General features: G+C 44.7%; 1 protein-coding gene across 6 annotated transcripts in view; it reads right to left on the reverse strand.

Moving 5' to 3' along the window:
- ZNF335 (zinc finger protein 335) overlaps positions 1 to 16453 on the reverse strand; it is a 1318033-nt gene that overhangs the window by 971139 nt on the left and 330441 nt on the right. For all 6 annotated transcript variants that reach the window (XM_044090241.1, XM_044090238.1, XM_044090239.1 and 3 more), the window contains one exon: positions 1760 to 1912. In XM_044090241.1, the coding sequence (XP_043946176.1) occupies positions 1760 to 1912 (153 nt within the window). The remainder of the gene's footprint in view (positions 1 to 1759; positions 1913 to 16453) is intronic.

The raw sequence follows: 16453 nt of genomic DNA on the forward strand, positions 1-16453 counted from the left end.
GAATAAAATGGCGTCGGCTGCATGTTTTATACCCCTGACAACCTGACGTCACGGAAGAGGATATAGCAACCGACGCAGGACCCAAAACTTTGTTATTCAGGCCGACTGAGGGCAACCTGCCAGCAGATTACCCAAACGTAATGACTGCAACAGTGAAACATGAAGAATTCTACTGAGGGAGAGTATCAGGTCCATGGTGCAAGGTCTGCTAGCACCGAAGTCTCTAGTTTCGAGATCAGAAGCAAAGGGGTCAGATGCAGTGAGGTCGGTACAACGCTCAGTGCCGAAGTGGCATTCGGAGCCAAAACGGACGGTCCCAAAATGGAAACTGAAGTCGAAGGTGTGCCCTGAGCCAAAGTACCTACAGGTGCCGAAGTCGCAATAGGTGTAGTAAGATCTATGATCGGTGCCAGAGGCAGGGCCTAAGCCAATACAGGTGTCGGTATCGAAGGTTTTGAGATGGCTGGAGCAGAGGAAGGTGAAGCCGAAGAGGCAGATTTAAGCTCTGAAGATAACTTAGGGACCTTAGATTTCCTACGTTTGCTCTGATCACCCGATGGTGAAGAAGGAACAGAATGGGATCTCTTTTTGTCCTTAGAAGGAGTGGTTGAGACCTCCATCGCAGAAATGGCCTCTGAGAAGGGAGACTTGAGTAACCCCTTCAGAATGAGTTTATTTTTGCGCTCATTAAGAGTGCGTTGGCTGAAACTTTGACAAATATCACATGGAGGCTAAAGTATACACAATCATCATGCAAGTCACTGTTAGGTAACTTGCCCTTACAAGAAGTACAATGCTTAAAGTCAGAGGTACCTTTCTTATCTGACATTTTAATAGAAAAAAAAGACACCACAACTAACTATATAATCCAACAATAATGAAGTCACTCAGTTAAAAAATCACAAGAAAAATACCAATATTACAACACAATGTACAAGAGAAGAAAGGGAAACACCTGAATAAAGATAAAGGCTAACAGGTTAACAATACCAGCTATGGTACTGAAGACATACCACAAGGGTAAGGGAAAAAGCCGTAACAACAATGTTACTTAAAGTTTACCAATCGTAACAATGGGTAGAGTGGAAAATATATGGTTAGACCGAAGAAACGACACTAGTAATACTAAAGGTTTAGTAAAATATGAAGATATCCAAAAACGTTTAGACAAATATCAAAAAAGATTTTACTTAGCTGAGAGCTCAGCTGAAATCCGGCTTTGTGGCTACGTGGCAAACGAGATCTGAGGTAACAGGGAAAATGGCATTTTGGGTAGAGACTTAGCTCGAGAGTTTTTTTGGCTGGCGCGAGCTTAATAATAGGACGTCTCTGTTCCGAGGGCTCGGAACCGAACCCATCAGTTATGAATGGAAAGAAGATTAACGACATCAGATTCACTGTTAGAAACTGCTAGTTAGTGGGATCCACAATGAAGTACAATTCTGAAAGAACATTAACTTTCAGCTTTCTCCATCTCAAAGTACTTGTCTGGGTCAAGAAAGTTCAGCAAGGTATGACAAATCACTCATAAGTGCAAAGTCCAGTGATCTCTAGCCATTACACCCTAATCCAAACAGAAAAAGAACGCCTGTTTTTTAGTACTAAGTCACCTTCACATTCCCCTCTGCCAATGTAACTTACATAGATGTCACCATAAACCAATTTAATAGTGCTTTCCTTCCATCATTAATGTGAACTCCCCTGCTGCTATTATAGACAGAAAGACAGACCTAGTTGTTTCCAGGAATACAAGTTTTACCTTCATCGTTCTGAGGTTCATCAAGCCGGGGTAATTTCCGTGGTCGTCCAGGTCGCCTGCGTGGTCTGTCACTAGTAGAGGTGGTAACACTGCGGAGGAAGCAGGGCTGTCGTCCACGAGTCACATCATCTGCAGGGTTATAATCACTGTCATCTGTGAATAATGAAAGCGAACAGGCAAGCATTCAATATTAATAATCAAGGGGGGCTCACCAAGTAATGGACATAACTGGTTGATACTACCTACAGGTATACTGAACACCTGCTGCATAAGCTTTCATTTAAAAAATATATTGTCTTAGGCTGCACTCTGTCTACAAGTTCTTGAGTTTTTGCCTTAATATAGATTACACAAAATAACTCCTCATGTCACCCAGTGTTTAGTGTGCTTAGTATTCCTGTATATAAAATTTAGACTGTAAACAGTAACAGGAAAATCTGCACTGTACTGGTTTAAATTATATATAACTTTTGGATACACAACATCAGCCATGAAGGTCAATAAAATGTTGCTCCAGACCACAACATTCTCCATTGTAGGGAAAAGATCTACTGCACCTATTTGTGAATTTAGTCAGGGTCTTACATATCTGCACCTCTCTCAACGGTGAACACATCAGTTCAGAGACAGAAATCTGTATCACACTGTCTTCAGTCTCTGCCTGGGATAGAATTATTATATACCATGAGGAAAACTACATTGCAATTATGTAACTTGTGTGAAATGGTGCTTTGTAAATATGTTTGTACAGCTGTTACTAACCCACATAAATGTTATTGACAGAATGCAAATAGACTCTAGCTTACATACGTCATTGCAAAAGTATCACACACAAGGGGTCAGATTCAATAAAGCCTACAATAAGTGTACACGATATGTATTCAATAAAATTCTTATCACATTTTTTGTGCTTTCTACTTACTCAGAAAGATTACACTAAGTGTCCATGTAGTCTACACTTTGTGGTCACCTTTATGAATCCCTGTCAATATTTCAAGCTGCAAGAATATCAGTAGGAAAACTAAAATTAGGAGGAAGAAGGTGTGAGTTCTGTCCAGGTTGTCTGTTCACTTAGAAGTGTACACTTAGTGTGGGCTTTATTGAATCTGGCCCAAGATGTCAGCAGATGTGGTTAAAGCATACTATCTATGACTGAGATTGCAATTCCAGGTAACAGTATCTTAAGATAGTACAGCGCACCTTGTGGTTTGTCACCTTACTTTATAACACCCTCACTTGCTTCCTACTGAGCAGCAGATCCCACATACTATGTAGAGAGTCCACCCTAATATACATCTATCACATTTAATAAGGTGAAAGTTCCTTCATTTGCTTGTCTGTATACTTCAATAGAGCTGCAGACACAAGCAGCAGAAGACAACCTTCACTGGTTCACTTCCAATTTCAATACTGAGATTACCATTATGTAACAATGTAAAATGGAAACACTCGAATCAATGACTAACTATTCTTCCATCCTGTGTTATGGTCTCTCAGAGTTGGTCACTCTAACTACAGTAGACAATCATTCCATTTGCAAGAGTATCCTTGATTGGGTCCTCACAGCTACTATTAAACCCATCATAAGAATAAGCATCACCACTTGCAAATGTTTCTTGTATGGAACATACCAAATTCCAAAAGGTATAAATGCTTTGTTATTTCTGGAATGTTAGAAAATTTGATGCTCTTAGTTCTGCTCTAGTAACTGGAACCTATTAAACCAGTTATGAGTAGCTGATACAGTGCATCACTTCCATACAACCTTCTTGAAAGTCAGAGTGTGGCTGTTCATTAGAGGATGAAGGTTAAGTTCAAAACATGCCATGGATAATTTCCCAAATAAAGTTTCTGTGTCCACCTCTGGCCTACCCATTGTCAGACTAAACTTGAAACTGCTCTGACTAAATTTGGAAAATCTCAAAACTAGAGAAAAAAAATTCACATGCAAAAAGAACTTTTATCCAGAGCATCAGCAGTATCTGCATGTTAACAATCCTAAGTAGTTTTGTAGGGTACTGACAAACTGCTTAATCTTGGTCATAAATCAACTCATGCTCGGTTCCCTTCTGCAAGTGATGAGACTGTAATGCAAAAAATGTTCAGCATCACTCTCCTTCCTTTCCCTAGCCACTCTCCAAATTCATGGAGTTAAAGAAAGGGTCAGCATAAATTTATACTGCATCCTATAAAATTTAAGGCTCAGGACTGCTGTTGTGTATCTTATGACAATATTAATTATTACATCTGCAAGAAGGGTCTAGTGTCGAGGTCTATATTATGTGATCGAAGCTTTAGTTAGTCAAGTAACTAAAGCTCGATCACTAAATGTCGAAAACGCAAAACCGCAAATGGCAGTTTCCACGCAGGGAAACAATTTCTTTGGCCATTATGTAGATTTTGCCCTTTCTACAATGTGGAGCAATCTCAGAGTTGGTATATTTAGTTAGGGGGGCACAGCCCCCCACATCGGGGGTGTGGGGGGCAAAGCCTCCCACTTAATTTGTGTTTAATGTTTTTGTTTTTTTGTTGGGACTACTGCATTGTTACCCTACATGGAAACTGCCGTTTGCAGTTTTGCGTTTTCGATATTTAGTGATCGAGCTTTAGTTACTTGACTAACTAAAGCTTCAATCATGTAATATAGATGCTAGTGTCCAATATTGGAAAAAGGCACTCACTGACTCTACCCATAAAGGGAAAGGGTTCAACATCACTATTATCCTCCCAGATCTCTCGTCCTCCTTAGAAAACATTTTTGAAATATTTATTTTCTACCAGCTTATACAGTATTTAACAGAATCCAGCATGTCCAACTTAAAACATGACTTCAGGCCTAACAACTGCACTGGATACAGCACTGCACGACAACATACAATAAAGCTGTAGTCATTTAGAAAACAAAACACAGTTGTAACACTTTTTTATACTTTACAAAACATCTGACACCATTAATTACATTTCAAAGGGTAAACCAAGGTCTCTTCCAAATTGCTACCAGGTAGGTGGCTACTCCAAGAACCATTTTCAGCCACATGGCAGTTGCAGTGTTTAACAATACCTTTGCTAATGCAACTTTATACAGACATACAATTGCACGAACACTGTTACAGAGAGAGAGAGAAAAAAATTACTTTACAATCCTTCTTACAGATTAAGTCAGTTCTTAAAGACAGCAAGAAACTTTTAGTTATGTACTCACCATAACTTCAGATGTTTGGGATCCATCTCGCCTACATTCTGACTGATGGGTTCGGAGCCGATCCCTCGGCTCCGACTCGGCACGCTTATGCCAAAGAGCGAAGTCTCTTATTGGCTGAGCTTACTATATCCCAGGATGCACCACTACCAGTCCCCCAGATCTAGTTTGTCCGCATACATGCACACATGCACGCCCTGCTTATATAACATCGTCAGAAGAAACAAGATAAAACAGTAGAACTCAAAACCGTACAATCTCTTCTGATCTCCAAGGCAGGGGAAGGAGGGTGGGTATTAGGAATGTGGAGATGGATCCCAAACATCTGAAGTTATGGTGAGTACATAACTAAAAGATGTTATGTGATCCTATCTCGCCTACATTCTGACTGATGGGACAGCGTCCCTAGCACCTGAATCCTGGGTGGCTCACTGGAAAACACTCCTGAGTACCGTGGAACCAAATGATGCTCGTCCTTTAGATGCCACATCCAATTTGTAGTGGGAAATGAAAGTGTGCGGATTGGACCAAGTAGCCGCAGCACAAATCTCCGATATAGCGAGCTTGGAATGAAAAGCTATAGAAGTAGCCATAGCTCTGGTAGAGTGAGCTTTGATAGATGTTGTAAGTTGCTTATTCAAGAAGAATAAGCCTGAGTTATGCAATCTCTAATCCATTTGGAAATAGTAGCTTTTGTGATGGTTTTACCCAATTTATTATCTGAGAAGGACACAAACAACTGGTCTGACTTACGAGTTGCTGAGTCCTGTCTAAATAGAAGCGTAATTGCCTGTGAACATCCAATTTATGGAGAGTGTATTCTGCTTCATTGGAGAAATTTGGGAAGAAAACTGGTAGCTCTAGAGACTGTTGGAGACAAAGATTAGAACAGACCTTTGGGACAAAGGATGGATTAGGCCTAAGAGATACTCTGTCCTTGTGGAAAATCAAGTACGGTGGTTTAATGGACAGGGCTTGAAGCTCTGAAACTCTTCTTGCAGAAGTAATTGCAACTAAGAAGGCAGTTTTCCAAGACAGATATTTTAAGTCACATGTAGCAGCCTTTTCGAAAGGGGAAGATGTCAATGCACGAAGCACTAAATCTAGATCCCACGGAGGCAGGATGAAAAACTGGGGGTCTCAACAGACCCGCACCTTTAATGAAAGTTTTGCATAATCTGCTGCTCATCAATGGAGGATCCATGGACTCGTGAAATTTAGAGATTGCCGCTAGTTGGACTTTAATAGTAGAGACAGAAGATCCTTGATTAAATAGGGATGTTAAAAATTTCAAAACCTCTGGGATAGGAGCAGTGATAGGGTCTAAGCCCTGAGTTGAGCCCAGATAGCAAACCTTTTCCACTTACTGAGGTACAATTTCTTAGTGGTGGGTTTGTGGGCGAAGATAAAATGTGAATAACTTCCGGGTCTAATGTGTGACTCCTGACTAAAGTCGGAAGTGGAGGAGCCAAGCTGTCAACTTCAAAGATCGAAGGGACTGATGCTGTTGTCCCGACTGATGAATTAGCAGGTCCGAATTAGGTCTAAAGTCCACGGATCGTCCACCGCATGTTTCTTCAGGTAAGGAAACCATACCTGACGAGGCCAGTATGGGGCAATCAGTATCATTGTGGACCCCAATTGAGAAGCTTTTTGAATGACTTTGGAGAGAAGTGGGATCGGAGGAAAGGCATAAAGTAGCCCTGTTGGCCAAGGTTGTGCTAGAGCATCCATAGCTGGTACTCCCTGATGTGGAGTCAAGGAGAAGAACCTTTTGCACTTGGTGTTTAGTGGAGTTGCAAATAGGTCGCAGCACGCGTCCCCATCTCCGAAAAACCTGATCTGCTACTGTTTTGTTTAGGGACCACTCGTGAGGAGAGAGAATTGTCCTGCTTAATCTGTCTGCCAGTATATTTGATTTCCCCGGAATGTGGGTCGCTACCAAGAAACGGCTGGTAGCTACCGCCCATTCCCACACCCTCATGGCCTCTCTGCAAAGGGGGTAAGATCTGGTCCCTCCTTGCTTGTTTAGGTACCAGACCACCGACATGTTGTCTGTGTGGATGGCGATTATGCCCTGAGGAGAAACCTGTGTAAGGCCTGTAGGGAAAGAAGAACCGCCCTCATCTCCAATACATTGATGTGGAGAAGAGTTTCGTCGAAGCCAGGATCCTGAACTAACCTGCCCAGACAATGCCCCCACCCTGTCTGGGAGGCATCTGTCGTCAGGGTGACCACTGGAGAGGGAAGAACAAAAGGACTTCCTTGATTTAGATTGGATGTCTGAAGCCACCAGCGAAGGTCCCGTTTGCATGTTTCTGTAATCATGATGGGATGATTGAGGGGAAGGTCCTGAAAGGACCATTGAGTCGACAATAGCCACTGAAGAATCCTCATGTGCAATCTTGCCAGAGGAACTAAAAGAACCGTGGCAGACATTGAACCTAAAACTTGTAGAACCATCCTGGCTGGGGCTTTGGATCTTGAAATCAGAGCTTGGACTTGGCCCTGTAAAGTTTGGATCCTTTCGCAGGAAGAAAAGCAGCATCAATTTTGAGTCTATCTCTGCTCCTATGAACCTTATGCGCTGAGAGGGCAGCAAGACAGACTTTGACCAATTGAATGTAATCCCCAGGGTGGCACCCAGGAGATGGTGGCTTTGAGGTTGTCCATTAGTAGATGCCTGGTGGTGGCAGTCAGGAGCCAGTCGTCCAGATAGGGAAACACTTGGAATCCAAGACTCCTCAGGTGAGCCGTCACTACTGCCAAACACTTGGTGAACACCCTGGGGCTGTGGTGAGACCAAAGGGCAGTGCACAAAATTGGTAATGACTGACTTCCAGGCTGAAGCGCAGATACCTCCTGGACGCCTGATGTATCGGTATGTGATAATAGGCGTCCTTGAGGTCTATGGAGCACATCCAAACATCCTTCTCCAACAATGGGAGAATGGATTGTAACGTGACCATTGAATTTGGATTTCGTGACGGATTGGTTCAGTCTGCTGAGATCCAATATTGGTCTCAGGTCCCCTGTCTTTTGGCACTAAAAGAACCTGGAGTAATTTCCGGATCCGATCTGGTCTGTGGGGACGGTTGGATGACTCCTTTCTAGCAGCTTTAAAGCTTCTGCGGCTGCTATTTCCCTTTGACTGGGTGGTGGGTCCGGGATTTTTGGACGGTGGAGGTGAGTATGTGAATGGGATGGTGTAACCTCCGGCAATGATCCGAAGCACCCATCTGTCCTGAGTGATTGACTCCCAGGCTTTTAGGTGCTTGGCAACGACACCCGACTGGCTCCGAGCAGCACAGCCGGGCAATCCCTCATGATGTGTGGGAGGCTGAAGAGCCACGAAAGGACTCATGGTCTCCAGAATTGCGGGGCCCTCTGCCGCCTCTGGGACGGCGTCTCCCAGAAAAATTTCCCGTCCTCTGCCTCTGGAAGGGAATCTTCCTGCTGTTGGGGAAAAACTTACGAGATTTACGGAACCAAATCTTCCCCTCCTTTAGCCTTGGGTAAGGCCGAAGGGAGTGGAATAACGGGCACCTCGGCAGATAAAGTTTTTCCCTCTTGCTCACAGCGGGTAAGGGTGTCTTTAACCTTAGGTCCAAACAAAGAGGACCCATCAAAGGGAGCGTCGGCGAAGGAAGACTTGAAGGCCTCCATGAACTGACACAAGCGGAGCCAGGCTTGTCTCCGTGAGCCACGCCTGTGCCTGCCGCTCTACCCGCCTTCGCCGCATAGGAAATGAGCCTCATGGACGAGTTAGAAATTGACGTAAGGATAGCCAACTGAGAGCTAACCGACTGGGCTAGCTGTTCAGGTAGGTTACCCGAGAGGGAATCTGACAACTCCTTGACCAGATCCCTCTGAAGCCTGGTAAAATGTGCCAAATAATTCAGAGACCTTAAAGTAAAGGCCGCTGAAGTCAGGGTGCGCTTCCGTACCTGTCCATGCTCCTAGACTCCTTATTAGGAGGATGGACGGACGTTGAAGCCTCTGCCACGTCCTGTTGTGTAGCAGATGCCACCACCATGGCATCTACAGCCACGCCTTTAGTGAGGAACTCCTTCTCGGGTGGGGCAGACAAAAATTTATTAGGACGAGAAGGGACTGGTTCCACGGTATCTGGATGTTCCCACGCCCTCCGACAAACTAAATCCAGAAGCTCGTCGAAGGGCGGAGACACCCAGGAGGCGGAGGGCTGAGCCCCAAAGGCCTTGAGGAGCACTGACTCATCAGCAGAGGGGGGGTTTGGATATCCAGCCGCCTCGTTGTTTGAGGATCTCTAAGATGTCTGCAAATGAGACATCATCCGAGGACGACTGGGACCCCTCTGCATCATCAAGATCAGTGTCCGATGTAATAGACTCGGGGAGTCCACGTGCTTCCTCTTGCACGATCTCTTCCTTGGGGTTCCTCCGAAGACAACTCGAAGAACCCTCAGGAGGAGGAACCCCAATGGGGGTAACCTCAGGCCCAGGGGCTCCGCTGCCTACGGACAGGGAACTGCCAAAGACCCAGTCTCCACGCCCAGGGAAGGTGCGGTAAAGCCGGAGAGATGGCGAAGACTTGGCCAAGGCACTCCTCATGGCTCTGAAAGCCGGACCCCAGAATCCTGGGAGTGTCCGGTCCCGAGCCATGATAGCCGACGGAAGTCCCAGCGAAGCACCGAGAGGGAGGCTCGAACCCAGCATAGGTCCCGAAACATCACCCCGGGTCCAGCCGAAGAAGTCCGTGTACCAAACTCGGACCCGGGCCGGGTTGGAGTAAGGGTCGGAGCCGACCCTAAGATATCCACCGGCTCCAACAGCACCTGCTCCGGCGGGCCAAGCAGTCGGAGGAGGAATGGCAATGGGGTGGGCCTGGGCTATCGGCTCCGAAGCCAACTGGGTCGGAACCGAAACAAATTTTTGGAAGACTGGGGACTGGAACAGTCTTTGGAGCACCCTGTCTATATCTGAATCCGACATCCTCGAGACCGAGAGGAAACTGAACGGGTTCGAGATGGCCTCTCCAACGGCCCCAAAGGGCTAGGGGACCGGCTCTGAGGCGACTCGATGACTATCGGCGCTGAAGGAATACACACACTAGATTCCATCGGTGCCGAGGTGGACTTCGGCGCCGAGGAGGAAGTGTCTGAGCGGGCGACCCTTGTCGGCTCCGAGACCAGTGGAGCCGACGAAGGTGACCCGCCTCTCGATGCCCCAGCCATCGGCTCCGAAGCCAGAGGAGTCGAGACTGGTGGCATCGAGGCAGACCGTTCCGCCCTCGGCTCCGAAGTCCTTGGAGCCGAAGGAGAGGCCTGCCTATGTCTTTTGGCGGTCGGATCCGACGGACTGGTCGGAACAGACGCCCTTTTCTTTTTAGCCGGAGAAGGAGAGGATGCCAAGGCTTCTTCAAAAGAAGGTTTTATTAACCCCTTAAGAATCAGTTTATTTTTCCTCTCCTGGAGGACCCTTGAGGAAAAAGTGTGACACACGCTGCATGACTCCTGTAAGTGTTTTGCACCCAAACAATACACACAGAGCGAGTGATCGTCTGTGATAGACATTTTGAAATTGCATTTGGTGCATTTTTTGAAGCCCGAAGGCCTAGGATTTTGAGACATTATGGCAAAACAATTTCAGTAATCTTTGACAGAAAAATACAATTACTGACTTTCTGTTTGACACTACCTAATAATAGGCTTACAGTTATCGCTTAAAAGCGTTGCAAATAACAAGGGTACTTTGAAACCCTGTAAGGTTTTAGGAGGGTTGACTGACCGGGAAGGCCCTAAGATGAAGGAGGCCTAAACCAAACTCAACCCAATCTCACAACAAGTCTTTAACAAACTCCAAACACACACAAAAGTGAAGAATAGCCGTTAAAACAGCTTTTTATGACAAGAACAGCAAAATTCTGACAGAAAAAGTTAGTAAATTTACTACTCAGCTCAGCCAGCTCGAGACCACGTCTTCGCAGGTTAGCGGCAAACGAGATCTGGGGGACTGGTAGTGGTGCATCCTGGGATATAGTAAGCTCAGCCAATAAGAGACTTCGCTCTTTGGCATAAGCGTGCCGAGTCGGAGCCGAGGGATCGGCTCCGAACCCATCAGTCAGAATGTAGGCGAGATAGGATCACATAACATCTTCTTTTCAACTTTACTTCATTTTCTGTTACTGCACGTTACTCAGTTCCTCAACAATTAGACAAATACCTTTTTCAAACAAAAAGAAGGTACTAGAGAGAACTTTCCTGAAAATCCCAGCAAAAGCTCAAAACCCTGCAGTTTGTCAAAAAGATGGCCTTACTATTATAAACTGAAAAACTCATCTACCGATGAAGTACCTTCAACAAAACTATGCAATCTCATAAAATATAAATAATCAGTTTGACAAACAAATAATCAATGTAGCAGTGGAAACTAATCAAAAAATAGGTAGACTCTTTAGAGGTAATATACTCGTCTCTCATGATGCTAAGTTAGCTACTTTAAATATGCACTTACTTCCACCCCTTCAATACTAAGCATATATTTCAACTAACTTACATTCTCCTCTACTGCACAGACAAAAGAAGGCCTATGAAAGGACAGCAAGTTTCACTGCAGGATGCCATGGAAAGGCATAATACTACATAGCTTCTCAGAACCCTAAATGGCTAGAGTTTAATAAGCAGGTGCCTTTCATTCTGCTAAAATTTGCACATAAGCTTTTGTATTCTTCTAAGCATCTTGCTCTGGCCAATACTCCTGTGTGACATAATACTCAAAGGGAACTCAAAGTCTTCTACTGGAAATTAAAGATAATCTACATGCCTAAAAACAAAAATAGATATGGAAACGCACACTATCCAGTATTTCTTGATAAGCTTTGAAATAAGCTTCCTTGCAGTCTAAGACACATCTCAAAAAAACAAAACCATTTGTTGCATTCCCCTGTCTAATTCATTACTTCAAATACCTTGTCAAATCTGTGGTCATAGGTGGGATCAACTCCTTCTTTATCCTTGATATCCAAGGATGTGAACTCTTGAGGACCATCCATCTGCTTCCTTATGCACTTATGTTTCTTACCAGTTATATGAGGAGATGGGTCCAAAGATTACAAAGAAGCTACAACTGGTCTGTATATTTGGGTACAATCCTACAAAGTGTTCCTGGCACCACTATTCTGCTGCGTGATAATGTAGACAGCCAGATGCCAAGGCCAGTAAGTGTCTTATGGTCGAAGTCAAAATTGTGGAGTTTACAGGTACTGGGACAAGCATATATAAAACAGTCTTGATTGACAGTGTTGATACTGATGTCAAAGCAGCAGGCATCAAACCCTGCTGCAAGAGACTGAAGCCAGCAGAGAACAGAACAGATACCATCCGAATTGCTATTGAGCCCTGCCCTGACAACCCGACCATTAACAGCAAGATGAAAAAACCCATTAACCCCAACCCCAATATCAAGGACCTTGGCAGTGAAAACTGGGAAAAGCTGACTCTCCCACCCAATCAATATGAATAATGACAAAATCTGTACTGAGCATGATCTTTAATGTTTGGCCTGGACCACCAGGTCAGAAGGCCAAGCAACTCTGACATCAATGATGCTGAAGCCATCTCCTCTGATGGCTGTTGGCCATAATTCAATATCTTAGTCAACAATGAGAAATCTGTCAAATGTTGGAATCGGAGCATAGTAGCTCAGCTCTGGCTTCCTTGGCACTGGTATCAAAACAGGGCTGTTGAAGAGAACCAGGAAGACTTAGGAGAAATAGTAGGTATCAAAGAGATTTCTCTAGATTCCTGGCATCAGATTATCAGGTATGTGTTGCTATATACGCTAAAAAGTGTCCCCATAAACTTTTCTTAGTCAGTTTCATCTGATTTGTTTGCCCCACCACTACAGTTCCTTGGAACAATATAGTAAAATAGGCACCACTTTTTTCCAAAGACTGAGTGTTGGTTTCAAGTGGACCTGATGAACCACTGGAGTAGCTTCATATACAGTCTGATTTAAGGTATCATTAGGACAATGAATTCCATGAATCCTATAACCCCAGAAAACACTCTTATGGTTACCTACTAATGTTCTGCCAGCTGTAGGAATTATTTTTGCAAGGGTTTCATTTATCTGATGGAAGTAAAGCTTTCTGGAGATTAGTATCTAACAAGGAGCGCAAGAAAATCACTCTCTGAGATGGAATGAGGCTAGACTTCTGAATATTGAAAGAGAATCTCCAACTTGTGAAAAGGTCCATGGAATCAAACAAAGCCCTATTCACTTCTTCATGTGACATTGCCTGGAAGAGGCAGCCGTCCAAGTGCGGCATAAGAGAATACCCTTGATCCTGCAAAAAAGAAATTTCTGGAAACAGGCACTTTGCAAACAACCTAGAAAAGCAGCTAGAAAAACAGCAGCTAAACCAAAAGACAATACGATAAATGTGAACCCCCTACCACAAATATGAGGAAGCACTTCTGGTCCCAGTTGATTGGAATGTGAAGATAGGCATGTTTTTTTAAGTCCAGGGTGACCATTAGGACTTGTGGAAACAGGAAGCTAACAGGAAGACAAGAGTTAGCATTTTAAATTTTGGAATTTTAAAACATTTATTGGAGTTTTGAAAGGTATTGGATAGGTCTCGAAGTTCCCTCATATTTTTGTGGACCAAGAAACGTCTGGAATAAATACATTTTCTTTGTCCTGTTGATGATATTGCTCTATTATTCCCAGTACCGGAAGTCGGTGGAATTAGACATTTTTGGTCTTTTGGTACTGCAGGTATCCCTATCATGTGATGTATTTTTGCTAACTGAACTCTGTATCTATTTGAAATGATATGCAGAACCCACATGATTTTTGGTTGAGGCTGAGAAGTGGGAATGAGTTGGGCAGGGGGACTGGTGGAGGAATAGGGAAGGAGGCTTCTATGTAGTCACAATTACACCCTGCAGGAGGAAGGACCCTGGAGTTCCCAGGCTTTCAGTTACAGTCTCCATTCCATTTCTTTCTGAATTTGGCTTTTTTTTTTAATATCTTTCACTGGCTTACCTTTACCTTGGCTGCAATAGAAAGGAACTACCCCTCAAAATCAGGACCTATCATATCATGGCAAAGGGAGTGTTAACACCTTGTCAGACCTTTTCCTCCAAGCTCTTAAATACATCACTGATAGGGTTCACAAAGAGTAGTTTCTTATTTAATAAGGAATAAAAGGAGCTGGATTTTACATCCTCTACCAGGGGGTGTAACCTCAGCCAGATATGTCCTGATCACAGAACCTGTAGCTGCTATCCTGTATGCTGAATCTACAGCCTCAAGTGTTTGGCCACCTGACAGCTTTGGTTGAGTTCCATAGGTTTTGCCTTCATGTCAGCATCAAACACCACCTCTAGCTTTTCCCCAGGTGTTTCAGGTGTGCTAGTGAAACTTAGTCCTTTCAGTCTGGCAGTTAATTGCCCTGAAGGCCGGGGGTGGCATCCCCATAAACCTTCTTCCCAAACCTATCCCAAACCCTGCTTTTTGTCATTTGGGAAGAGTGCTGAAAGCAGGAAAAAAAATCAGGACCCTTTTGCTGGATTCATGGACACCAACTTTTTATGCAGGTATTTATGGGATTCTTGGGACCTGCGTACACTTACCATAAATGTAGATGTTAGAGTGTATTCACTGTTGCAGTCATCACATTTGGGTTATCCCTGCCAGTGTAGCCCACAGCCGGCCCGAATACCAGAGGCTTAGTATTTCTGCATCGGTTGCTGTCGCTTCAGGACTGACGTCAGGTCGTCAGTAATATAAAGTAAGGCAGCTGACGCCATTACATCAGTTTTTCTTGCTCTGTCAGGAGCCCCCAAGTGGGAGCCAGGTTATGGTGGAAGAACCCCACCAGTAGAAAGTAAATACCAAAATGTCCCTTGTAAGGAGAGAGAGAGAGAGAGACAGACAGAGAAGAGGGGGATGGAGGGAGGGAAACAAGGATTGCAACAGTGAATACACTTGAACATCTGCATTTATGGTAAGTGTATACAACTGTACTATGTTCTTAGTGCTTCACTGTTGCAGTTATCACATTTGGGTCGATTCCCAAAGCTGAGGAAAAGGGTGGAGGCAGTCAAGGAGACTAGGGGCTGGCTAGGATGCCCTGCAAAACTGCAGTGGCAAAGCTTGCCCTGGATTTGGAGAAGATAGGCAGCTCGTAATGTTTGGTGAAAGTGTGAACAGATGTCCAGGTAGCAGCCTCCAGGATGTCCCTGGTGGGGCCTCCTCTGAGGAAAGCTGCAGAGGTGGAGGCTGCTCTGGTGGAGTGATTCCTGACCCCCTTAGGGGGAGGCTTTTCTTGTTGCATGTAACAGAAATAGATGCAGAGTGCTATCCATTTAGAAATTGTTTGCCCTCTGCCCCTGCAGCAAAGCTAACCAGCAATTGATCAGACTTTCTGAATGATTTAGTCCTGTCTAGACAGAATCTGAGCTGTCTGTGCAAATCTAGAGAGTGCAGGATCCTTTCCCCCTTGTTTTGTAGGTTAGGGAAAAAGGTGGGCAAATGAATGGATTGGTTGAGAGCCACTTTGGGCATGAAGGATGGGTTAGTCCTGAGGGAAACCCTGTCAGCATGGAAGATGAAGGGCCCCACAGCCATGAGTGCTTGTAGCTCGGAGACCCTTCTGGCTGAAGTGATGGCCAGAAGAAAAGCTGTCTTCCAGGAGAGAAATTTTAACTCTGTTGCAGATTCTTTTTCGAAGGGGGCAGGGTGAGCTTTTCCAGCACAAAGTTAAGGTCCCAAGCTGGGGTAGGTGCTCTTATGGGTGGCCTCAAATTGTTAGCCCCTTTTAGGAACTGTTTGATCAGAGGGTGTGAGAAAAGGGGCTGCTCAGTGGGGAAATGACCAGAGATAGCAGAGGCATGAATTTTAATAGAGGAAAAAGAGAGACCATTGTGTAGCAGGTCAGCTAGGTAATCCAGGATGAGAGAGAGGGAGAGCTGTGCCTGAATCCAGGTGCAGAACCTTTTCCATTTGTCAACATAAGACTTTCTAGTGCTAGGGCATCTGGCCTCACATATAACATCTAGTACCGGTTTACTGAGGTTGGCAGATTGATCCGTGGTTAGGGAATAAGCCAAGCTGCCAAATTGAGGGTCTGCAATTGGAGATGAATGAATTCTCCTTCCCTCTGGGTCAGGAGAGTTGGGGTCCGAGTGAGATGCCATGGTGGCAGTGGGGACAGGCTGAGCAGCAGTGGGTACCATTGCTGGTGAGGCCAGTCTGGAGCAATAAGAATTGTCCTTGGTTTTTCCTCCCTTATTTTGAGCAGTACCCTGGCAATGAGAGGTAGTGGAGGAAAGGCATACACCAATAGATTGACCCGGGGAAAGACAAGGCATTCACTTTCCAAGCCATGTTGTGATGCTCCCTGGTGCAGAGCTTACTGAGCTGATGGGTGGTGTGGGAGGCAAAGAGGTCGACCTTCGGGGTGCCCCATTTCTGAGTTATTAGGGTGAAGGTTCTTTTGTCTTG

This window comes from Protopterus annectens, chromosome 12.part0 (assembly GCF_019279795.1).
Source record: "Protopterus annectens isolate FY-2018-M chromosome 12.part0, PAN1.0, whole genome shotgun sequence".
In the NCBI taxonomy this organism is placed as follows: Eukaryota; Metazoa; Chordata; order Ceratodontiformes; family Protopteridae; genus Protopterus; species Protopterus annectens.